Raw genomic sequence first — 26,912 nt, 5'->3', positions numbered from 1 at the left:
TAGATAGATAGATAGATAGATAGATAGATAGATAGATAGATAGATAGATAGATAGATAGATAGATAGATAGATAGATAGATAGATAGATAGATAGATAGATAGATAGATAGATAGATAGATAGATAGATAGATAGATAGATAGATAGATAGATAGATAGATAGATAGATAGATAGATAGATAGATAGATAGATAGATAGATAGATAGATAGATAGATAAATAGATAGATAGATAGATAGATAGATAGATAGATAGATAGATAGATAGATAGATAGATAGATAGATAGATAGATACAGACAGACAGACAGACAGACAGACACATTCTTTTAATAATCTTCATTAAGAAATATTATTAGATTGAGACAAACTGATAAAAAAATGGGGGAGAATTAATTGTCTGCATATTTCAAATTTGGGGGAGGAAACGGTTTGGGGGAGAGAATAGTCTGTCTTTCCGGTATAAGTACGGGATATGGGCATTTTGATTCAGGAAGTCTTGATTGCGCATGTCTTATTTACCTGAGCAATGATGGCGGACAAAAATTCTTCTGTGTGCAAACATGTTTAAATATTTCTTGGTTACTTGATTTTTGTCGTACATTTGGACAGTTGTGTAAAGATACTTCTTCCGCCTAGTAATATTGAAATGGATAGTAGGTGGCTTTTTAAACGTCTTTATTGCAGATGCACAACATTTGAATTGCTTTCAAAACTAATTTAACATGTTTAACTATTCAATAATTTGTCAGTGATTTGTTTCATTCCAGGGCCTTTTCACTAGTTTTGGGGAAGGCGCCCTAGCCCTTTTTGTGGGGAAAAATGCGCGATTTTCACACTTTTGGGGAAAATATCATATTTTCACACATTTTGGGGGAATATCATAATCTATTTGCATATTTTCCTCCAATCACATTTAAGGTTTACTATAGTACTAAGCTTTCTGTCCAACATGAGTAAAAGACATTTTTTACAGATCAATTCATTGCCCCTTTATATTAACTCACATTTCCTCATTATAGAATTTTACATAGGTCATGTGAGGGTTCTTGGTTTGATTCAGAGGGTACATTATTATCAGTTCCCACTGTATTACTGGCACTGTTGGCTAGGCTCGCTATTTCTGACAGTTGGGCATGTTGTGCTACTCGGACACATGGGCTTGCTAGGGGATACATGTATTGGATTCTGTTGCACTTACAAGATCTGTCATCAATTCATCCAATTTTTAATATACAATTACAAACGTCACTCAATCGTATTTTCTTCTTGTTCTGTGACATTGTTTACATTAGCGATATCGTAAATCGGTCGCCATCTTGTCGTAAAAAATCACATGTGCACTAAAAAATAAGGCAGTGGGGTCTTCCAATGCTGTTTTTAGAAAATTGCAAACTCAGACAGAGGCTCTGAGTTAACATCAATTGTATTAAATCAAGGTAGCCCTCTATTGGGTAATTGAATTATTAGCTTTCATTGGACAAAACAACTATCTATTTTTAAACAAGAAAGTTTGTTTACAAGTTTTATTCTTCAGTTTGTCTTTTCTTTTAAAGGGGAAATATTTGCCAGAAGGGGAATTTTAGACTGTTTTTTGGGGAAAAAAGGTAGTAATTTGGCTTGGGGAAGTAGCCGGATACCGGCTACAGCAAAGAAGGGTAAAAAGGCCCTGCATTCTCATGATAATTTGAATGATGTTCGTCTTATGTTGTAAAAAAATAGGTCAGTATAGATCACTAAGGATTGAGATTACGTTACTAGAGGCTTTTTATGGTTATATACTTTTCAAAAATCAGGTCTAAACATCCCAAAGTCAAAACTATAGCATCTCTCACAGGCACTTGAACTTCTATCAATATTAATGATAATATCCAAAATATACCCCCTATACAGTATAAATAAACACAAGGAATGAAACGCCTTTTCCCCACCCCAACATTATTTACGCCAAACAAATCAACATAACAACGGATCAAAATAACCTATCGGGCCATTTCGATAAACAATACATAAATGCATCAAACAGACAAACACCACCGATAACTTTTTTAATCACATAGCTATATAGGAATAATTCAACATTTTCTGATTATTTCCCGCGATCTGAGTTTGTCGCCGACTCCAATCAGTGACGTCACTGGATTTTGGTTCCAGGAGAATAATATTTATTAAAATTATTTTTAATATTGTTTATCGAAATGGCCCGATAGGACAAGACGGAATGTACCGCCAACTTTAAATCCAGACGTGTTGGACATGGTTTCATAACAGGACAGACCTTGACTTGGTGGACCAAAACTTTATATCTAATTCTGTATTTTATCTATCTTTTACTTTAAAAGGCCATTATTTTTTACATGCAAAAAAAAATTTGCCCCCAAAAATTCTGCATTGAAATACACTGCTAATTAAATTTAGATATTAACACTGATTAATAATATGTCCTGTCGAAGAATTATAGAAATCCAACTTATTACTTATTAGACTTGTCAAAAAAACGTCGAGATAACTTTTGACGGCTATGTATTTTGCATGTAGTATGAAAAAAAATGTCTGTAAAATGGGTCAAACTGTTCTTGTCAAATTAATTAGGCTTATATCATGTAAGTATGGTAAGTTTAATGTATATATCTGCTTATATAAATCCGCTATATATTTAAAAAATATTTCATGTATATATGTATAAAATAATATTTTTCAGAGGTCCAATTGCGTCAAAATGTCAAAAAAAGAAAGAAAAAAAGCCAAAATACGCAAGTAATCACATTCAAGGATAGAGCGAGATATTAAATTAGATTTAAAACAAAATGTAGTGACAAGATTTACAGATTTAACAAAACATTAGTCTTTTAAAGGAGATTGAATATGGGTTTTCTTTCAACAAAAAATAATGCACTTACAGTTACAGTATGATTAATAATTTACATCTGTCAGTGATTGACCCGCTAATTATCCGATTGAAATTTTTTTTAACTTGGGCAGTAATTTAACATGTGTAATCATAAATCTTTTCTTGACAGTTTTTAAAATAACTTGAGTTTGCCTTGGCCTATTGACACCAAACTTGGTGTATGGTTAACTTATATCAAGAGGCAGCTAGGGATTGCTTTCCAGGCGCTGTTATCAAGGTCACTGTTACTAAAAAAGAAATTCAGTTTCAGCTCAATAACTTGAGTTTACTTTGGCCTATTGACACCAAACTTGATGTATGTGAAGCTTATATCAAGAGGCAGCTTGGGATTGCTACCCAGGTGTCTGTGATCAAGGTCAATGTATTCAGTTTTCATTAAATAACTTGAGTTTGCTTTGACCTTTTGACACTAAACTTGCTGTGTGGCTGCTTTGGATTGCCACTTAGATATCTGGGAACAAGTTCAAGGTCATTTGCTTACAATAGAATTTTCAGCTTCTACTCAATAACTTCAGTGCACTTTGACCTATTGATTGCTGTCACATCAAAACTTGGTTGTTAAAAAAGCCTGGTTTTCATCGCATTGCTGCGCTTCTTGTTTAACTTCTGATATATAAATAAATGAGTGCAAGTCAGTTGAGTTGATTCAGATTAAACAACTGGGACTACATGTGTTTGAACATCAAAGATTAACCAACTCTTTTGAAGGGTCGACAAGGTCATCTTGTTTGTAGATTTCATGTGTTTTGTTAAATAATAGCAACATGATATTTTATCAATTTGTGGATGCTATTTTGTTTTCACACATGTAAATGATGTTTTGTGTATTTATAAGCAGTGTGGAATTTAGATAATCGGTCATTTCATTTCTCTAGTAAGTACTATATACACACCACATTTATCAGAATTTGGATGGTCTAATTATAAGAGAAGAGATACTTACAACGTATCTCACCTTCCAGGGATTAAGATATGAAAACTCTTTTTTTTCCCTCCTCTGACACTACCTTTTTTGGAAAAAATCAGTAAACCACTGATAAAAAAAAAATGGCCTTACTATCAATATCATCCTAAACATTTCATATACATGTACACTGTTCAATATAGACTGTGCCTTTGGCCTTCTACATTACTAACGGAAGTAATTTACAAACTATATTGGGTCTGTTTGGTGCAATTATCAAATTATGAAAGGGTGTTTTAAACAGGTTGTTGTTTTGGTGATTCTGCTTTGTAATCTCGCTGTCTTACAGATTCAAGTTAAAGACCACAGGTCATATGTTCATATTAACAAAGGAAAACCAATAATATTTTGGGGTATGTGTTTTAAACAAGCATTATGGGAGCATAAATAGAAAGTGCCCATCAGTGATTCATGTACTGAGTATTTCAGACATGCCCAAACTATCCTTGGTTTCCAGTTTTCTTTTGTGAAATGTAAAAATATTAATTATGTACATGTCAGCGGTCTTCTACTTTGTTGATACTTAACTCGTCCAATATGACAAGCAGTAAATTCTACGGGGAAATTCAGTCAAGTACTCAAATGAATATACAGTACAAACAGTGATTATTAAATTAAGAAATTCCAAGGACCATTATAAGCGGTCGATTGATTCACCCTCATGCAAAAAGGAGACTCTGAATGGCTAATGCTGATAATCATCAGGGTGGGTTCCAATCACAAATTGAAATAGTCAAGCACGGGTTGCCTTTAAGGGTTGAGGCATCAGTGTTGCAGGCGCTGTTTATCCCTGTATGATCAGATTGTAAGAGACGACTAAATGGGTCCGAATTACGAGAATTGTGTGGATTATCTGTAACAGCAAACAAAACAAATTAACATTATAAGAAATAATGCTTATAAATGTAATACAAGTAATAGTTATATAACATGGAGAACAAGCAATCTCACATGAAAAAAAATGCTTTATGTATGTTTGATTATTACATGTTGTTATTTCGTATATTTCAAACGTTAACACTATTTGATAAATAGTTTAATCATTTAACCTGTTTTGAATTTCAGGAGGCAGGAAAAAATCCGGGAAACAGGAGGACTCTCCTTTGGTAAGTTACATAGATGGTGCATCTAACAATAACCCAATTTTTGATGGAAATCACATAATAATTATGTTATAAAGATAGCAATTTTACTGAATATCTCCATTATTATATTGTTTGTTGTTTTCACATACATATGTACATGTATTTTTTTTATGAAGCCTATACACTTCATTTGTCAAACCTGTAGTCAAAATAGTTTTATGGTAGTAAGATAGTTTCTTTGGTTCATGTAATTTTCTTTAAAGAAATTAACTATAACTTTCAAACTTAAGATATACCAATATCAGATTCTGTTCAAGTTTTGAATATTTATGCAAAAAAGGAACAGTTATGATTTTAAGGTCTTTAACAGAATTTATATCATAAACATTTCTAGAAGATGTTTAATTAATGTTATACTGAAATACTTTATGTCTATTTATAGGTACAAGCTGCAAAGGAGGAGGTTTTGCCAGGTTATGAAGAATATCTTGTACTGTTGCAGGAAAGGAACAGGTAACTTTCTTAGAATTATCTAACACCAGGAATTATTATTCCTGGTAAAATCAAAATATGTTCTTGAAACTTGGTAGGAAATTAGGAATGTATTATATTCTGAATAAGGATATAAGGCTTAATAAGTGCCATCAAAATGAACCCATTGGAATTAAGAATGGCCCTTTTTACTAGTTTTCGAAAGCCATATTTTTAAGTACTTTATAAGCTTATAATGAAACTCTGCTTGAATGAATATGATAGTAAGAAAATGATGCGGTAAAAATCATGCATTTTTAAGTTATGGCCATTTGTGAATCATTTAGGTATTTTTGAAAAAGAGCACTGATTTTAATATATCTTGGCTTGAATGTGTGTATTAATCAGGAAATATTTCATGTAAAATCTCATCAAAGTCCATTTAGGTGTTGTTGATTTGGATTCAATGAATTTATTCAATGTAAGTATTAATGCATGCTTCACTTCATTTGAATCCTATAATTGTAGTTCTTAGTAACATACTTTAAATGAATAACCAAATAACATTGACTTGAATCCTTAAAATTCATTATCAGTAATGTAAAATTCACAATAGGATAAGTACTCAAATTCCATTAAAGAAAGAGCTGAGTAACTGTAAGATCTGTATATGAATGGAGCACATTTGATGATGATTTTATCTTTATCTTTATAAATATAAAAATTTAATTTTTTGTGTAATGTTTTGAACATTTTTAGGTTATTGAAGCGACTCAGACAGAAAGACAAGAACAAGATAGATCAAGAGAGGAGAGAGCAGGGTTTTTCACTGTATGTTAATGGTCCACATAAAGATGGTAAACCTACATCGAAATCCCCAGGTAAACAGGCAACAATCCCCACACAGCCAGCTCCAAAAACATCTAGAAAACCAAAAACAGCTGGAGGTACGAGCAAGTTATCGCAAATTATTTTGAAAGGATAATTTTGTTACCTGTACTGACCAGTTACAGTGAGAGAAAAAAACACATAAAGGATTGGAAATTTTGAATGAAAATATGTATTTTATTGCAAATATATTTCTTTTTAACATGAATTAAGTATTTTGGTATCATTAAGTAAAAACTATCCTGCTATTTCACTGTAGCTTTGTTGGTTTTTCTCTTCTGCATATCTGAAAAATATTTGCCAATTGAAGAGTATATAGTCTTATTGTGTACTGTACTTAGTCATACAAGAAAGTGTATATTTCAAATATAAGCATACTTTTCTAAGTATGTTTATATTTGAAATATAAACTTACTTGTATGACTATGAGATAAAACCCAGCAATTGAAAAAAACATTATTCAGATAAAACAGAAACTACAATGAATATATGAATCTCTACCAAATAGAGAACTATTATATTGAATATAGACATAAAAAATCTGGTGCCGTTTATTTAGATTATAATGAAAGTATGATTCTTTTTTTGTGATCAAAAAGAGATAATAGTCCAGTGATTCATTTGAAATTATGATTGAAATGTTACAGAGTACCCAAGGAATCAAAATGTTTTGGACAACAGAGCCCTCGAAGAAATAACACGGCAAGAATTGGAGCGACAGAAAGAGATGTCCCGTGCCAAGACTGCACCAAGTGCACGTGAGAGAAGACGTAATTGGAATGTTGACTCATCAGTAGAAATACGTACAACAAAAGGAGGCCAAAAAATAAAAGCTCCAGGTAAGGTCTTTATAGCTAACATTTGATAGTATTTATATATATATCACTTTCAAGTAATAGTTTTAATATTGTCATCCATGTAAATTTAGTAATGTAAATAACATGTAAAAGCATAATTCATAACTAGAATTTAACTTATAGTTTTATGTTAACATACATGTATATAATTTATTTTCTTCATCTTGTTCCTTTACAATTAAAAGTACTGAAATTCGGCAACCAATATTTGTCTGGTCAGAGCCACAAGCAGGGATCAGTATTAAGCTCTCTCCATCGAGATATTGATAAATGAGCAACTTAATTTATTTTGATTTTGATTATTTGGAAAGACCAAGATTTTATAAGTATTTATGATTCAGTGAGTATTATTTAACATTCATATTTGATACATTTTATCCAATTGTAGAAATTTTGTCTGGACGTTATGCTGATGATTTTGAACCAGCTGAAGAGTCTGATGAATTTAGAAGCAGTGATGATGAAAATAGTGCTGATGAATCTCCAGCTCAGTCTAAATATAAGAAACCTGTTGTAAGTCTAGTTTTATCTATTTTCTTGTTTGTGTATGCCTGATTTTAATAGTTGCTTATCTGTATCTACGTTATTTTCATACCATGATAAAGTTGACTGTTGAGGAAGTCTACGTGAATAATCAATAAAACAATTAATTATTAATTAGTCAGCCACAGTATGAATATCAATGATTGTACCATGGCTAGAGAAAAGTTTTACTTAAAAAAACAGGTTATTTATTATTCTGTATTGTTTAAAAGAGCATTGAATTTGTTAATGGGTACATGGATGAAAGAGAATCAGTCAATGACTTTAAATACCTCAGTTGTCACATATACATGTATTTGTTAACAGCTGCTACTAGATGAAATTAGGTTAATTGCTGGTGAAGAAATTTTAACATTATTGCTAAAGAATGAGGTAGCAGCTCTACTAAAATAGTGTACTCAAATTATGATAGTCTATTTTCCTTGGTAATATTCACAATTAAAATTTGCAATATAATAAATTTGCAGCATGGCCGAGTGGTTAACACATCAGACTAATAATCTAAGGATTGCTGGCGGCGTGGGTTCAAACCCTGTCAGGGTCAAGCCTTTGTTTGTGTTAGCAACAAACTTTACACTCATTGCTTAGTACTGGTTGGTTCCAGGAACAGATTTGAGAGTGTTTCAATAAGCTTATAGCTTCCAACACAATCAAACTTAAATAAATTTGTACATGTGTATAAACTAATACAATCAATTAATATACAATTTTTATTATGAACATACTTTACAGAGAAAACCACCTCCTCCTAGAGAAAGTGACATGTTTAACAGTAGTGATAGTTATAACAGTGAGGAGGACAGTCTGGGACAGGATTCAGAGGGAGATGATCTAGAAATTGATGCCTCCAAGTTCTCCAGACAATCTAACTCTTCACCAAGAAAATCACAAAAAGCTTCATCTAGAAAAGGGAGACAAACCAGGAATGACTCGGATGATGACGATGATGGTTTTGGAGGAAGTGAGAAATTACTTCTCAGTATGAAAGAGCTAAAGGTTTGTAGTTGGATGAAAATGTTTCATAATACTGCATAACAAGTAAATACTAAGAGATGTAAATTGAATTTGAATTTAATTATGAACAGTGTTTCATCACTCTTATTTTTACAAAATATTTAGATATATACTGTATGTGTGTACATTTATTCCTTACATTTGAATATTAGGCAAGTCTTATTCAGTGAACATGCAGTAGTATCATATTTTATGGGTAATTCAAATTTAATAATTAAAGCAAGTTTGTCCAATGAAATAAAAGAGAAAAGGTAAAAAAATAAGGAAATGAAAAGAAAACAGTTCAGTGGTTCAATAACAATATTTTTTTTGCATATTAGCATGCATTTAATGTTTTGGAAGATTATATACAGCAATAGATTGTATTAATATTATTGCAAATTGATATCTAGACCCCTGTACCATGGTATATATTGTACTGGTATTCACTCTTCAAATTGCAGTCCTATGTATATTGTATGTATCTAATTCTTTAAATTTGAAATAAATTTATATTTTCAGACTTTGAGGCAAAGTTTGGTGAAAAATGCCACAATAAGACAAAGTTTAGCAAGAGATAACTCTGTAAGTTAAATTTCTGTAATGATTAATAATTTTTCATAATTATCTTTTCAAAGTGTGTAGATCAATTTATTTGATAATGTTTTAAACATTTAAACTTCAAAACACCTGACTTTGTATTTAAACATAAAGAATCCTTCTAATTAATTTAAAGTTATCATACAATATTAAAGTATCAGGAAAAAATTGTTTATAAATTTTCATATTATATAACAAATTTGTTACGCCGGGTAGTAATGAGATGAAATTTCCTAGGTTTCTACATGTATTTGTTTACCTTGAATAATGTATCAAATCTAACAACGTTTTTATTAGAGTGAAGATGACTTCATCCCAGAGTCACCTATACCTGAAGTAGAGGAAGATCTTCCATCTGATGATGACTATTCCCCAGAAGACAGTCCACGGAGAAACATTAACCTCAATAAACCAACCATGAAACCTAATGATACCATTGTACTAGAGTTTGGTGGTTCTGGAAACTCATCCAATAAAAGTACAAATATTTATATGTCTTTTTAGCTCGACTATTCGAAGAATATGAGAGCTATTGTAGTCGCGTCGGCGTCAGCGTCCACGTCGGCGTCTGCGTTGGTTAAAGTTTTTTGTAAAGTCAAATATCTCAATTATTACTTGAGATATTCAATTGAAACTTACAATACTTATTTATAGTAACAAGGTTTATCAGATTGACAAGTTGGATAACTCTGCCTACAATATTGACAGAATTATGCCCCTTTTTAACATAACTTTTGGTTAAAGTTTTTTGTAAAGTCAAATATCTCAATTATTGCTTGAGATATTCAATTGAAACTTACAATACTTATTTATAGTAACAAGGTACATCAGATTGACAAGTTGGATAACTATGCCTACAATATTGACAGAATTATGCCTCTTTGGAACTTAGAAATTTCGGTTAAAGTTTTTTTGTAAAGTCAAATATTTCAATAATTGCTTGAGATATTCAATTGAAATTTAAAATACTTTTTTATAGTAACAATGTACATCAGTTTGCAAAATTGCATAACTCTGCCTGCAATATTTGCAGAATTATTTGCCCCTTTGATATTTAGAAATTTTGGTTAAAGGTTAAAGGTCTTCAAAGATATTTACTTGAAACTTTACACATGCACTTAGGGTCATAATTGGAGGGTCATACTATCAAGCGCTTAGAATAGTCGAGCGTGCTGTCCTACCGACAGCTCTTGTTATTTGAAACATTACCTAATTTTAATAACATAGAATAAAGTTTTTAGAGTTTTGATTTTTGGCATTGCCTTTCATGTATCAAGTCATTTTTACCAGGGTAATCGTGTTTGTATTCTTATTAAGTGTATAACATAAAAGTTCATACAAATCAACAAGCAAAATTTGGATTAAGAGATAATGAACACTGCAATAACAATTAAGGTGAAATATGTGTCTTCATACAGAATTTTGTATTAGGATACACTGTATAAATAATATATACATTTTCAGAAATAGAGAAGAATTTAAGTGCAGCACGTAGGAAGGATTTAGATGAAGGAGAGTACAGCAGTAATATTGGCCGACAGAGACCTTCTTCCGAGAAACAAAACAAAATCCCTCCCAAAGTTGTAGAACGGTCACAGTCTGCTAAAACACTGCTTTCAGGTATGTTTATCATTATATGTTATCACTTTATAATTCTCTGAAAGTATGGGTATAGTTATAAAGTATATCTGTTCAAGTATATTTTTTTCACATAGAGTTTTGATAATAAAGAAACAAACATGAAGAACATTCATTAAACAAAATCACCCAGGCACTGTTTTACACAGAGTCTGTTTTCAAAACAAACTCCATTTGAATGTAAATGAGACTTCTTCCTGCGTCACTGTAACATTTAAGTGAAATGTCCATACATGATCCAATATAAACATACATTGATCATAAACCTTTCCTCAATATTAAGAGTTAAGTAAATTATGTATATATATATGTAGCTAAAACATAACAGGTAATGGAGTTAATGTTTCAGAAAAAATAGGTATTTTGAAAGACTGTTACCTTTATCTTTTCCACAAAGTAAATATTCATCTTTTCTGTAATATTTATTTTAATTCACCTTTAGATTCAGATATTCAGCTCTTTTTACAGATAATGCAGGTAAGAAGTCAGTACGTCCTTTATCAGCTAACAGACGCACACCTGACCAGGTTTGGACTGACCCAGACAACGAGGCATCAGCTGTCATGGCTGCCCTGAAACAAGAAAATGCTCAGGCCTCAAAACATAAACAGGTTTGTCAATATTTCACATAGACTTTGCATTCCCAAAAAGGAAATGACATTTAGCTCAGGGCACAGTACTTAGTAATTAATACAGGTTTTTTTTTTGTTGATTCCAGATAATTGCTCTTGTTAATTTGTCAGTTTACTAACGATAAAACAAAAAGCACTGACATGATTATGCATATTTGTTTAAAGTTCTATCTGGTTCATTTAAATTATTGTTAAATTGAAGAAATAATGATAATTGAATGTCTAAGTGATTACCTCCCTTTACTTACTTTATTTGTTTTGTTATTGATTTATATATTGTTACAGACACCAAGACAGAGGTCTTCGCCCAATGTTTTAGGATCTAACAAAAGCAAGCCACAATATGATCGGTCAGAGATGCCACCAAGGTCACACCAGGTGAGGCAGTCAGAGAGTCCAAGATCCAGTGTGAGTTCAAGCAGCACTGAACCCCTTGTGCCAATGGAAAAAATAAATCAGATTATGGAAAAGGTTTTGAGGATGAGTCCAAGGTAAAAGAAATTAGCCAATTTAATGCCTTATAAGTAGCATAGTCCTACTAAGGAATATTTATTTTGTGTTGAAAAACAATTAACATGATTCCTCTTTAATAGAAATCATACCAAAGTAATTGTAGAATATTTTGGTGTTGTAAATTGCTGTTTACTTTGTCCATTGTAGATAAATGGATTTTGATTTTTAAATTGAAAATTTTGAAGGTATAAAATTAATATTAAATGATGTATTTGTATACTGCACATTGTTTATTGAAACAAGTGTTTACTCTTTGATTAGAGTAGTGTAATGATATTAATATTAATGTCATTTGTCTATAAATGTGTTAATATTAGTCCATGTTAAGTCTTGTTCAAATGTAAAAACTATATGAATCTTTAGTTTTGTTTTGAACAGTGTAATTTTACTTACATTAGTCTTTGTCATGTCTTGGTCATTGGACTGAGTGGTTAAGGTTGCCCCCTATCTGCTGTGGGTTTGAATCCTAGCAGAGACATTGGATTCTTTCATGTGATGAAGTTATCCTGCTGGATTATGGAATGTCAGTGGGTCTACTTTGGTACTTTTGTTCATGTCTGAAATAATGCATGGAGGGCCCCCTAAGTGCTTTCTCGGCCAGTAAAGCTGGAAAGTCTCCATATGATCTCTTCTTTGTTGGTGCAATGTAATGAGCCTAACCTCCCAAACATATCTTTCAAATATAATAAGAGAGAGAAAAAAATGTCCTGCTTATAGTATATTTTTACTGAGGAAATTTAAGGCAATTTTGAAACTTTACTATGATGTTATTGTAGACATCAAAGACGATTGGTGAACATGCTAGGTAAGATAGAGAAGTCAGTTGTCACAGAAAGTCTGGAAAATCCAATACCTAAACCTCGCAGTAAACCCAGAACTTCCTCTGATGGTCCAATGAGAGCTGTTCATAGATCTACTAACAAGGTAACTTAACTTTACATATTCAAATACATTAAACTTTAGATATTAAGGTTTATTATAAGATATTTTGTTCAATCCATAAGAGGAAACTTTTGCTTGTTATGAAGATCAATTTTGATTCTAAAACATAAGCCCAGGATTTAAGATATATTAAAAGTTAATTTGCGTTATTTGTTATTAATAATTTAGCAATAGTTTCCTATATACTTTATTACAGAAAACTTTAATAAAAAGATAACAAATGATTGTTGTGGTTCATGTATTATAGTTGTGTATCACATTGTGTATGGTCATTTATACGTTGTTGTTTTTTTATATTAAAGAAGTCGTCAGAGGATGAGAGTGTAATAGAGATACATATAGAGGTGACCTCTAACTGGGGTCATTCTATGCGACTAGGACTCACTGAGATACAGGTGTATGACCAGAACAACACTTTGTTACCTATAAGCGCTGCTGATGTCACAGTTCATGGTGCTGAAGAATGTAAGGGCACTCTTGATCTACTCTTTAATGGAAAATTCAAGGTATGTGAAAAATTGTTTTATTTCATGTGTGCAAAATTATTTCATTCTTATTATCAGCATTTATTCATAGAAACAAAACTAAAGTTATGTTTGCACTAGAGAAAAGTGGGATAGCAATGTAAGACCAAACATATATATACATTTGTTTTAAAGATGAAAGTTTTTTTACCCTTTTGTTGCAAATATTTGGTTATGAAAACTTCCACAAGATTATATCCTTTTCTTTAAACTAAAAGTTGTTATCAGAAGTTAATTATTCGAATGGGACTGATAACAAGAAAGTTTAATACTTATTTACTAACATGGTACAAAAAATTGTAACTGGCTGTTATGATTACTGAATTTTTAAGATATTACAGTACATATTTTTTTTCTACAGACAAATAAGGAGAGGAATATGTGGAGTTGCCGGTATCATGCTAGAAGACCAGTAGAGTTTATGATCAATGTTAGAAATCCAAATCCAAAATCAGGGGAGGTGTTCTCCCTATCTCAGATGAAAATATGGAACTTTAATAAGAGTATAGCTGTATGTATAGCCTCTTTACCATCTAAATAAATGTGTTCAATATTTGTTGTTTTTTAGAAGTCCTTAATGCATAACAACTTACATGTACTGATTACATTAAAAAAAACTAATCTTATATGTATCGGAAAAGAATGTGTATCTAATTCTTTTGGATTTGTCAAAAATCTTTCTATTATAGTAATATGAAAATAAATGGCATTTAAGTTATAGAGAATTTTCATAATGTTTTTTTTTTAAATAATAAAAAATTCTTAAACTTAATGAAATTATATGGTAAAACATTGAATCAGAATACATTTATCTGTTACAGGAACTTGATATAGGGGTTAAAGATGTAAGGGTATTTGTTGGTACTGAACTAGTCTTTTCTGGGCCAGTAGAGAAAGGATGTGGAAATCAAGTGTTTGATTATTGTCATGTGATACCATTGAAACCTCAAGGTGCTCTCAAAAATGGCTCAAACCCGGAAATAGAGGTAGAAAAAGCCGATTCTCCAGAAGTGCCAGTTCCAAAGAAAAGGAGTAGTGCTGTAAGTTCTAGTTCTACAGAAAAGATAAATAGAAAGAGAATGATAGAAGAGAGAAGGAAGGAAAATTTAACAGGAAGTTCTAGTAGAGACAGTGTTGAACAGTCTGTGGATAAAAGTCGTAACCGGCCACCTGTTTCACCAAGAGGTGAAAGGTCACCATCCCCTGCTCCAAAGTTTCCTGTGAATAAATCACCAAGGGAACCAGCATCTGTCAATCATCGTAGTATTTCACCCCGTCCAAGTCAAGATCGTAAGAAAACGTTCCGTAGTATTAGCATGTCATCACAGTCTTCAGCATCGTCAGGTGGTGAATCAGCACCTAATTCCAGACCGACTTCTGGGTTGAAGAGCCCTGCTGCACGTAGTGAAACAAGGACGATAAATCATCCTGTCCTAGGAAAGAATGCCTCATATAGTAACCAGGGGTCAGACAGCCTCAGTGAAAATGAAGGTAGGAAATGTTTTTAAATAACATACAATTATGTATAGCGTTTTATTTTGTTTATGATGTTACAAGTGATTTAAATACTTCTATGTTGTCCTGAAAGTGAACAATTAAGTATTGTTGCTTATTAATGTTTATCATGACTATATCTGTTATGATCCAGATTTCAAATTTATGTAAATGATATGTCAGCTGTGGTCAAAAATAAATTGCTTTTGTATGCTGATGATTCTGGTATCCTTGTATCTGGTAAAAGTTTATCTGTTGTTGAAAAGGCATTGACAGATGATATGGAATTGGTCAGCCAATGGTTAGTGGACAATAAGTTGTCATTGCACTTGGGTAAAACCGAGTCAATTTTATTTGGGTCCAGGCAAAAGCTTAGGTCACAATCTAACCTGCATATAACCTGTTCTGGTACATCCATTGAATCAACTTCATCTATCAAGTATCTTGGGATTACTATAGACCAAAATCTGTCAATTTGCGCCATGGCCGAGTCTGTTCTTAAGAAGGCCAACTCTCGGTTAAAATTTCTTTACCGCAAGAAAGAGTTTCTTACTCAGCATACCAAGAAACTTCTGGTTATGTCTCTTATTCAGTGTCACTATGATTACGCATGCTCTGTTTGGTATAATAGCTTGACACAGTCTTTAAAAAATAAGTTACAAACTTGTCAAAACAAAATAATGAGATTTGTACTTGACTTGGACTCCAGAGCCCACATTGACCCATCCCACTTTAAGTCCCTGAACTGGTTACCGGTCCACAAAAGAGTTGAACAGATAATGTTGTGTCATGTTTTTAAGATAAAAAATGGCCTATCTCCGGATTACATGTCTGAACACTTTATTTCACAAGATTCCATTCATAATTATAGTACAAGACTTAGTCAAAAGGGTGGATATTGTCTACCTAAGGTCAAAGGCCAGGGTTCTAAATCCTTTGCTTTCTCTGGTATTAAATTATGGAATGATTTACCTGTAAAGTTAACGGAGATCAACAGGTTACAAAGTTTTAAGGTTGCCATCAAAAGCCATCTTATGAACAGTATTTAAAAAAAAATTTAAACATGTTTTTATATTTTTCGGCTCAGGATTTTAAATTGTCTGCTATTTATCTTATTACAATTTTAGTAATGTGTTTTAAATCCTAGCTGTAAACAAGAGTATCATTAACTCAAGATTTGACTGTGATATACATTTGTATGATTTATTAGTATTTTTAAACATGATTATATTTAGGTTTGCCTCTCTATGTCATGCCGCCAATACAAAGGACCACAATGGAAATAAGAGCTGTTTTGCCCTTTTTTGTGTTATCCTTGGTTTTGGTGAGCATGTCATAGTTTTACTCGTATGTGATATAGTATTTAATAATGCTCATTATTTTATCCTATGTTATATTGTCAACTATGTATATGCTTCCTTTGCCGAAATAAATCTATCTAATCTATCTATCTATCTATCCTATTTGATGATGTTATATGTGCATTATTTTTGTACCCTTTTTTTCTTCAACAATACTATTTCTTTTATATCTGTTTATGCATCTTTATTTAGCTTTTGTAGTTTCATCATTTGAAAGATTATTTATGTAAGAAGTGGAAATGTCATGTTGACACGGGTTGACAGCATTGTTTTTTATGGTGATGATTTTTAGTAGCCATATACATTCGAGATAAAATAATAAGACTGGTATTTACTGAATTGAAATTAAGAAATGATGGTAATGATATCATTAGATGTGAAACACTTGCACACTACAATAGTTTATCAGAGCTAATGTATTATGTATTTTTTTTATGTAATACACTTCTTTGTAGCCAATTTAACACCTTTCTCAGATTTTCAGAAATATTTCATTGATCATACATTTCACTGTTGATAAAAAGAAAACTTTCACTTAAGTGTGTAGGGAAACATTTCAAAAGAATTGTTTCTTTATTAATGAAATGTATTTACTAATTGAGTCTATATGACAGTTATAGCAGTGAAAAGAACATCCATAATGATAAAAACATTAACAAATCTGCATACATACTGCTAAACAATGTAATACTGATATTTCAGGCAGCATATGTCAGCTCTTGAACAATAGTAGGATTAAAATGAATGTGTAACAATTGTGTAATATTTATGTTCTTCTTAAATAGGACCAAGGCAGCATCATATATTTTGCAAGGTAGATAGTTTCTTATGTCTCTGATACAATAATGGCAAAAGAGCATAGAGCACATGTTTAGATGATGTCAAACTATTTGTAAAAGGACTTTCATATATCAAGATAACTTTTTGAACCAGAGCACTGTTATAGATACCAATGTCATGCTTGATTTTTCTTCTGAGATTTTCTTTTAATCTATATATTCTGTTTAAATTTGTCTTGTCCTTTTTGCAACTTTATAACCAGTGTTGTTAGATTGCAACATATATTGTTGCACGAAATATAATAAACTGAATTTATTTTAGTTTGATTGTGTTGGAAGCTGTAAGCTTATTGAAACACTCTCGAATCTGTTCCTGGAACCTACCAGTACTCAGCAATGAATGTAAAGTTTCTTGCTCAAGGAAACAATGGCTTGCCTCTAACAGGGTTTGAACCTGGGCGGTCACACATGTTTACCACTCGGCCACGCCGCCACACTGTAAACTGACTGAACATTATATAGTTTGGACATTTGTGTCAGGTAGACAGTTTGCTAGTAACAATTGAAAGTCTTTTCTTTAGGAATCATGTATGTTATAAATCATGATAATATACAAGTATATGTGTAGTCCAGTGATTTTTGTCCTGAATTAAAGCAGTGCCCTTTTCTCTTATTAATTTAATCATGTCATAAAAGAGAGTTGAACAGCTAGTTAGCTTACCTTATAGTGAATGGTCTTGCATTTAGTGGTTTTGATCAGTCAATATAAACATTATTTAAGAGCTGTCTTTGAAAGGCTTGTCATTGGAAGAACATGTCAGGAAATTAAAGTTAACCTTGTGTCTGTAATTATCACCTGCCAATAAAATCAGAATGAGGATATTGAAATGGCGTTGTCACGGTACATCCGTCTGTCTGTCTGAATACATACATTTATCTATGTCTAATTTTCTTGATAATTGGCAGAAATATTTATATGAATAGGGAAAATAAGGATCACTAAGTGGCATCAGAATCCACCAAGGGTTTTTTTTTTGTTGTTGTTGTTGTTTTTTAAATGGCCCTTTGTTACTTAAAACATTATTTTCGAAAGTAAAACTACAGTTTTGAGCCACATTTTACAAAAAGTTAATATGAATGTATAATATTCTAGTAAAGAAATAATTATCATCATACAAATACTATCAAAATCAAATTTGCATTTCTAAGTTATGGCTCTTTGTAATTTTAGAATGAGCATTTTTTTTAAAAAAAAAAAAACTCTGAATACTTATGTGATACTGTTTTTAATATATCTTTACATGAATGTATTTTATAAAGAAATGATTCACATCAAATTTCATTTAAGTTCATTTATCATGCTATATATAGTTGTGCTTGAATATTACGGAAAACAAGCCATTTTGATAATGGTAATATAACATAACATAAATATATAGTTCTATATCTATTACAAGTCTGAGTTAATAGTCTCTTTAATTTTATATTGCTTTAGGGTGTGCATTGCCCCACCTTACTCACATTTCTAATATTCTTTAACACCTTTTTTGTAATTTAATTGCTTAAAGGAAAAAAAAGAAGGAAAAAAAAGACTATTTATATTTGATAATGGTATATTGTATATTGTTAATAAAGTAGATAGCTCATGCCATCCACACAATTATTTGATAAATGGTGTCCTTTTATCAAACTCTTTTAATGTATTTTGATTTCTCATTTAAAATATAATGGTTCTGTGATTTTCTTTATGAAAGAAATGAATCTCAAACTTGACAGGTTGATTGAAAATTTGTAAACATCAAAATTTAATACAAAAAAGAAATTGATTGCAGTCTAAAAATGTAATAACTTTCTTAATCATTTGCATCATTTGAATAGGGTATTGAAAATCTAAATTAATAGATAATTGTTATGAAAATGGATACGAAAATGAGCTTCTTTTCAACTTATTGAAGAATATTATGATATTGAGCGTGAATGATTGATTGATTGGGGTCGTGTACAAGCGTTGCCTCGTATCATTTTACAATAACTCTTTCATGTAATTAGTGTGGTAATATATCTACTTAAAAAAGAACAATTAAGGGGGCAGAGCATATCTTATCAGTATGTTTTTCCCTTTGAAAAGCAATTTAAATGGTTTACTAACTTTACTGAAGTTTCGTTTTCTATCGTAGATGAACGTAGACAAGACAGTATATTTGCAGTTATATTTTATTTGTTGGCTTTTATAGTCGGTTACAAGATATATCATTTTTATCTTTTAGTACATATTTTGTACCAGGTGATCTTGGTCTCTTTACCACACTTTAACCTTAATGATAATATCAAAATATTCTGTTTGAAACTTTAAAAGGAAGAAAAATTTTGCTCTGGCAAACAAAATATTTTGTTGTCTGTTGCTATTGGCAGTGGTTGTACAAACGACTGAAAATGCTATTATTGGTATATTAAATGATATAGAAATAATAATATGAGCAAAAGATTATCTTTAAAATTTGTATAAAGAGCTGGTGTAAAGGGTTGTTTTTTAATGTCTTTTATTTGGTGAAACATTTTCTTATATTTTTGCTTTTTTACTGCTTCTTAGATAAATTTTATATCTTATGTTTTCCTTATTGTTGTTTAAAGTACCATCACAAAGTACTAATAAGATTGAATGTCTGTTGGAACTGTGAACATCTATCTTATCATTACCGGTATTTATGCATCAAATTACGGTACATATTTTTACTCAGTACCTGTTTTTCTTCTGCTGTACTTTGGTAATCATGTGTTATTTCATTCATAAAAAGGTGAGAATTAACAACAAAACATTTTTGAGTAACACTTACAAGCATATTGTGCCTTAATTGGTAGTAAAATGTAACAGTTAAATGTTCTCAGTTTCACAACTTTTTAGTTTCGAAAGTCTGTAATGAATGAATAAGCGTAATATAAAAAAGATTGACAATAGAATGTCATATAAGTATATGCTGGTGTATGTACATTGTCGGATGATAAATTACCTGTTCCATGTTTTAAACTACAATACTACAGTAAGGAAAGTGCTTTCACAACAAAATGTAAATTTGTTCAGTTATGATAATCAATAGTTTCAGGTATACAATATATTTAAATGAGCATTATTTTCCATCAATAATTCATTGTTATATTCTTTTCAACGCCCCTGATATGATTAATATTTTAGCTTAGTATTCAAAATATTATATTCAAAACTACTTACCATATTTTTCTTAACATGTGGGAAACCTTTGCTTAGCCCACAACAAAGTTATTTCAAATAGTAATAGATAGATGCTTTTGACATAGCTTGCATTAGCTCCCTTGGTTGCCATTTTTAAGTGTCATTCCCAATGTATTATATGCTTAAGATTAGAAAATGTCTATAAATGCTATCATTTTAATTGTAATTTGATAAAAATATGTTTGATAGTTTTACTATAGTTACAGTATTCTTCCCATTTGTAAAAGAATTAGACAATTGTCATAATTCACCTCAATAATCTGTTTTAAATTTGCTCATTTTTCATATTTTCATATTTTGCCAATTATATATATGGAATTATGACCATCCAATTGGCTGCCACTTTTGTTGACTCAAACAAGCTAAATGTCGTAATTACTGGGAAGGTATACATGACAGGTTACTGTCATGAACTCTAAGTTTTAGAGTATATGGCATAGCCAATCAGTGATAAGCTTAGTCTTGATATGTATAGGTTTCTTATAGAATCTTTTGTTTGACTCATGGACCAACTCTAAACTTTACCCAAAGATGATAGTATTGTGATAGTTATGTGTCTTCTGTGCAGAAGTCACTAAAACTTAGAATAGAAGAAAAAAAAAACAGCTGCTGGGATATCACAAGAATAAATTATGGGGAAATTATCTTCTCTCAAATTTATTTATAATTATTGCTTACAAAATACAAGTATGTACAGTAAGAAATGCACAAAGAAACTGAATAAACCACAAAAGATAAAAAAAAAAAAAAAAGCTGAAACAACATGGTATGAATCAACAGTGGAATCTCAATCATCACCACATTTTATGATTTATTACATCCATGGATGATCTTCTCTCAGATTTGTCCATTTTGATGAGAGTTATATTTACAGCCATATCGGCCATCTTGTTAATAATATTCTGGCACTTGTAAGTTTGATTCTTGCTCTGATTATTTTTAGAAAAGAAAGTTGAGTGTCTGAAGTATTACCATATTTAACAAATACAATATACAAACAATTATCTGAAGGTTAGAATGTTACCCCTACTTGTAGTTTTATATAGTTTTTATACTAAAACTAATTTATGATAATCATTTCTTTTGAGAAATACAAATTACTCTTATTTGTATAATTCTTCCATGTTGCATACTTTGACAAGCAATAAATAACTCTTACTTCAAGTTGATTGAGCACATTAAATAATAATTGTCATGGAACCAAAGATTCAATGAATTATAGATGCATAAACTTTACTTTTATGTATGAATATACCATGACTGAAAAAAAAAACGATTAACTTTTGTGATTTAAATGAGCTATTCAATATGGTTGTCCATGCCTGAGTACCTGTGAACAGAGTAGAATGTCTGACTTTCTATTCCGTTTTGTTTTCCCCTCTTAGAAACAAACTGTGTGTACTTTACTGTATTGTATCAATTAAGATAGCCATATACCCGGTATATATTTGAAAAGAAAATTGGAGTCGGTAAATATCTGTGCAGTTTAAATACCCATACTTTAATGGTGTATTGTAAGACGAGTGTCAAACTAATTTTTTAATTTCAAATGTTTTGGAAAGTGATATATGTGTGATAATGATAGTGCTATATATGTACATTGTTTTACTATTTCCAGGTACAATAGTCAGTTAATGTTTAATATAGTGGTAATTGCAGCTATTCTAGTCGTTGATATAGTGTATAAATAGGCACCATTTTAAAACTGGTATTGACATAGGGAATCATTATACTTATATCTAATTAGAATCTTTGCTGCAAAGTTAATTCTGTGATATAAAAATTGAATTAACTGTCCTTAACTCTGTTTAAAAAAAAAAAAATAAAAAATAAAGGAATTAAAAGCTTTGAAAAAATGGGATTAAAATAGGAAGTTAACATGGAGAAAGTTATAGGTGATATATTGTGGATAACTATGGTATCTCTGTGAAAAGTGATAAGATACTGCAATACAAAAATGTTTGCAGACATGGATTAAATCTTTTAAACCACAAGTGCACGAATAATATTGACATGTTCTTTAATGGGATTTTAAAGAGTTACATGGCACACACTTCGATTGTGCTTGAAATTCTTAAATCGTGAAGAAAAATGTTTCTTTCTTCTTTTTTACAAAATTTGATTCAAGTATGTTTCACACTTTGATAATGCGAACATTATAGAAGGATAAAGAAGGTATTTATATGATGTCTTTATTCATTCAATTTGATTAACAGGTGCATTATATAGAAAACTCTTCATTTTAATGGAGAAACTTTGTAGAGAAATATTGAAAAGAAGTTATCCACAATTGCATGGTTACAGGATTAATATCTTTTTTTTGTGACAAGATCAATGAATGTAAATGTTAGTGCTAAAAATGGTTGAAAAATAAATTAGTCAAATGGAGTTTGCAAAGGAAATAGATTTTTCGGTAAATGAAAGATTTAATTTAATGAAAAAAGTATCAACGATGTATTAAAAGCAATATGGTTTATGGGAAGAATGTCAATTGATGGATTTTAAAGATTTTATTCTGAGTTTGGATATTCAAGATGAGTTTCTCTGCTTCGTATCGCCAATTAGTGGACACCACAGGCTACACGCCCAATCAGGGGGTCTGGAAAAAAATGCAGCTACAACAACAGTTCCAGATAGAAAAACAACAGAATCACAAAAACAATCAACAGAAACATAAACATGGAAATAAACATACAGGGAAACATGGAGGTAAACATCGTAAGAAATGGCTTCAACAACTTGAAGGTGATCATGCTATATATAAGATATCTGAACAAGACGAGGAAGGGAGAGAAGACAGTAAATTACCATTAATATCAACACATGATTCACTTGTAACTTTTCCCAAAACAGAACGCACTCCAAGGTCACCTGTGTACCCAAAGGTGAGCACTGTCTTGTCAGAATTTCCACAGATAATTGTAACAGAAGATGAACATGTACCACCAGCTGACATGGCTATTGATAATGAACCTACTGCTGAATCTATGTCCACATTAAAACCACCCGTAGTTAGACCACTATCCCCGGTCTTAATCAGGGATGATACTTCACTTCAGCGTGTTAAAAACCAACAGAATATAAAGATGGCCGACATTTCACGTTATGTTGAATCACCAAAATATATGCATATACGAGTACCTCGTAGAGATATGGCAGTCACCCATGTATCTCAGGAATCATTTGATTCACCATTTATGCTTCCAAAAATTGACAAATCACATCATCATGGTCATCACTGTCAGAAGAGAAAGCCTATCACAGTATCATTGTCACAGGACTTGACACTTGCCAAAGCATCAATAAGAAGAAAAAAATGGAAGTTTCGGTCAACAAATGAACCACTGAGTTTCTACACTGCCCCTCAATCAGCTAGTTCTAGATCTACAAAGGGTACAGAAGAATCAAAAGAAAGTAAAACTACGAGCACAGACTTTAGCTCAGTGACAAGCATGTCATTAGAGGATCTCAGGACAAGATCTCTTAAAGAGATTCTGTGCAATAGCAAAAGTGAAAGTAATATTGCTCATTTAAACAAGGCTGTTAAATCTGTTCTTAGTAAGTCAATGTATTCAAAACCATATGGTGCTAATAAAGAAAATGTAGGATACAATTACAATGTTATAGACAGTAAACTTGGTTCTACACGGAAGAAGTGGATATTACCTGATCATTGGCCAAATCAAAATGTAACCAACGGTAAGTGTAAAATGATATATTAAATAAAAGTTAACCTCTAAATTTTCAGTACTATAAAATTAGTTTAATAAGTTCTTTTATTTACCACTTGTTCCTTGTATGAACTGATTTTGAAGTAATAGTGTCTAGTTATATTACTGCTAAGGCAGCCAATTGATCCTGCTCTTTAAAGGTCATAATCCATGTCGTATTTCATCAAATATGACCCATACATTTCAATACTGATCTGATTTTTGTTCCAATTAAAGTTTTATAACCCGCAAGGCCCTCATTTCATGATTTTTCTTTTATTTTATATTTTTTTTTTTTGGGGGGGGGGGGGGGGGGAGGGGAGGGTAGCAGGAGGGAGTTGCTGAAACTTGGCCCCATTCCCATCTCCACTACTGAACAATTACAATTAATATATTTTTTATTACTGCCTGCCTAAACTGCCTAAAGCAGAAGACCCTTAACAGTATCTGATTGATATTTGCTTCTTGCAAAATTAAGTACATTTATGTAATATTTCGAGTATTGTTGTTGATGAACAAAATTCCCCTTATTCTTATAACAACAAGAAATGTTTCTTTCTAAGAGCCCTTGCCCCTGTGCCCTTGTATGGAAATTAGAGCCTATACTTGTCTCTGAATATTATTTGGTATTCAGTGATACAATAATAGACATAATATTCAGTTACTTTTTCTTATATTAATTTAATAGCAGAGTTATGACCCTTTACTCTATCAGTATCATCTCATAGTAGACTTCTTCTTGCCATACAGGAAGAACTTACAGGTACATCTGTTTTAATTACACTTGCCCATCACCAATGTGGGTTCAAATGCCAACAGAGCCCTTAGATTCTTTCATGTGAGCAAGTTTACATGGTTGGTTATAGAAGGGGGCAGGATGGGACAACTGTTGAAAAATCTGCATATGACAGTCACCTTATAAATACGCTTGTTTTAACTTGTTAGAATGAAGTCCTGCTGTTGCAATAGCTAAGTGTCAGAATTGAAAAAAAAAGTTTACAAGTATTTGTATTTGCCTACTCTGTGCTAAAGTAGCAATGAAATAGATAAATTGATCTCTTGTACAGTCCTCAAAAACTATGTCTTGTAAATGTCAAAAGGTTTGTTAATGTTGAAGAGTTTGATGTAAGTCAGGACAGAATTGTAAATGTGCATTTTTGATATAACATATAAATTATGGTTTTTTATCACAAAGTCAACAAATCTGACATGGAGATTAGCATAAACTATTAACTTAACAAATACTTGTTTAAGTTTATTCGTTCCTTTATGATCAAATATCTGAATGTCATTTTGTTGAATTTTCAAATTACTTTTCAAGATTTATCTGTCCAATAGTTTGTACAAGGATAATGACTTGGGGGGAAAAAAGAAATGAGCCGCATCACGACAAAACCAACATAATGCGTTTGCGACCAGCATGGATCCAGACCAGCCTGAGCATCCGCGCAATCTGATCAGGATCCATGCTGTTCACTTACAAACCCTATAACAAGTAGAGAAACTGATAGCGAACAGCATGGATCCTGATCAGACTGCGCGGATGCGCAGGCTGGTCTGGATCCATGCTGGTCGCAAACGCATTATGTTGGTTTTGTCATGACGCGGCTCAAATAAGACCCTAATGAAGACTTTGTGTTGATTACATTACAAGTTTATTCAGTTTCTTGTTCAGTGTTTTTGTGATTATGTTAAATACTGTTATCAATACAAGTTGATAATAATCTTGATGTATGATGATAGCCTATTAACATAACCATAAATGTCTAAAATGTTCCTTGTAATATATTTTTCTAGAGTCAAACCTAATGATATTCTGAAAATGATTGGCTTAATTTTAAAATATTTTTAAAATTATTCAAATTTTAATTTTTAATTAACTTGAGGTTTTGCTGTTTACCCAATTTAAAGATTTGCATTTTATACAACTGCATTTTACACAACTTGAGTCTTAGCTTTTGAAAATGGAACTCTGAAATTCAGTCTTTTACGTTCACATTGTATACATGTCATGTTATTGATTGTTGTGCCAGTGAATAATGTTAGTCCACATAGGGCATTCAGGAATCTTGCCATGCCCAGGGGTTGTACTTGTGGTATACTGACATTTTACATTCCTATAGAGTATATAATACATTAGTTACTGTATATATAGAATGATGAAATAATAATGATATAGCTTGAAGCAGCCTTAATTGAGAGGTAGACCTTGTTAGGTTGTTAATAATAGTTTGACCAGGTCATATTTCACTGATCAATACATTTATACAAACTTAATGTTAATTATTAATGATAATGAACAAAGCCAAACTCTATAATAGAAAAAAATCCATACAGGAAATCTATGAATTAAAGAATAGTAACATGTATATATTAATTCTAGCCATATAATTTTATGGTTAGACTTTTATAATGTGGATCAAAGTAGATTTTAAGTAGAGATACGCAAATGTGGTTTTGATAGATTGATAAGTTCTAAATTAGATGCCATTTTTTTATTGAGATTAAGAAGAGTTTAAGTCTGATTTATTTAAACTTTAGATTTTTATACTGTTTGTTTAATTAAGTTATTTTTTTCTGGTTTTTGGCATTGTGTGAGTAGTAGTGGAATATAAATTGATATGTAATGTTTACAATGTCATGAAATATGGTGTTTCTTATCAGATATATATACAATTGTTATTTGATTAAATACTTGATATTAAATCATAGATGGTAAACTAATTGGCATTGCAATGATATTATGGTTTACCTATTGTCAT

At 31.3% G+C, this 26,912-nt stretch overlaps 1 protein-coding gene across 2 annotated transcripts in view; it reads left to right on the top strand.

The window, feature by feature from the left end:
• Nucleotides 1–495: 495 nt before the first annotated feature.
• LOC132713848 (katanin-interacting protein-like) overlaps nucleotides 496–26,912 on the top strand; it is a 46,664-nt gene continuing 20,247 nt past the window's right edge. Inside the window, exons 1-16 of one of the 2 annotated variants that reach the window (XM_060696529.1) lie at nucleotides 496–654; nucleotides 4,939–4,979; nucleotides 5,401–5,471; nucleotides 6,189–6,376; nucleotides 6,965–7,156; nucleotides 7,563–7,687; nucleotides 8,450–8,713; nucleotides 9,233–9,295; nucleotides 9,608–9,788; nucleotides 10,775–10,930; nucleotides 11,417–11,559; nucleotides 11,866–12,071; nucleotides 12,870–13,017; nucleotides 13,341–13,541; nucleotides 13,921–14,070; nucleotides 14,381–15,050. In XM_060696529.1, coding sequence (XP_060552512.1) covers nucleotides 648–654; nucleotides 4,939–4,979; nucleotides 5,401–5,471; nucleotides 6,189–6,376; nucleotides 6,965–7,156; nucleotides 7,563–7,687; nucleotides 8,450–8,713; nucleotides 9,233–9,295; nucleotides 9,608–9,788; nucleotides 10,775–10,930; nucleotides 11,417–11,559; nucleotides 11,866–12,071; nucleotides 12,870–13,017; nucleotides 13,341–13,541; nucleotides 13,921–14,070; nucleotides 14,381–15,050 — 2,806 coding nt within the window. In that variant the 5' untranslated portion in view covers nucleotides 496–647. Of the gene's footprint in view, nucleotides 655–4,938; nucleotides 4,980–5,400; nucleotides 5,472–6,188; nucleotides 6,377–6,964; nucleotides 7,157–7,562; nucleotides 7,688–8,449; nucleotides 8,714–9,232; nucleotides 9,296–9,607; nucleotides 9,789–10,774; nucleotides 10,931–11,416; nucleotides 11,560–11,865; nucleotides 12,072–12,869; nucleotides 13,018–13,337; nucleotides 13,542–13,920; nucleotides 14,071–14,380; nucleotides 15,051–26,912 lie in introns of both variants that reach the window. The other variant, XM_060696528.1, reaches the window with a different exon arrangement.

This window comes from Ruditapes philippinarum, unplaced genomic scaffold, assembly GCF_026571515.1.
Source record: "Ruditapes philippinarum isolate M1 unplaced genomic scaffold, ASM2657151v2 ctg587_1_1_1_1, whole genome shotgun sequence".
In the NCBI taxonomy this organism is placed as follows: Eukaryota; Metazoa; Mollusca; class Bivalvia; order Venerida; family Veneridae; genus Ruditapes; species Ruditapes philippinarum.
Note: the sequence above shows the minus strand (reverse complement) of the source record. Positions and strands in the feature narration are given on the sequence as shown.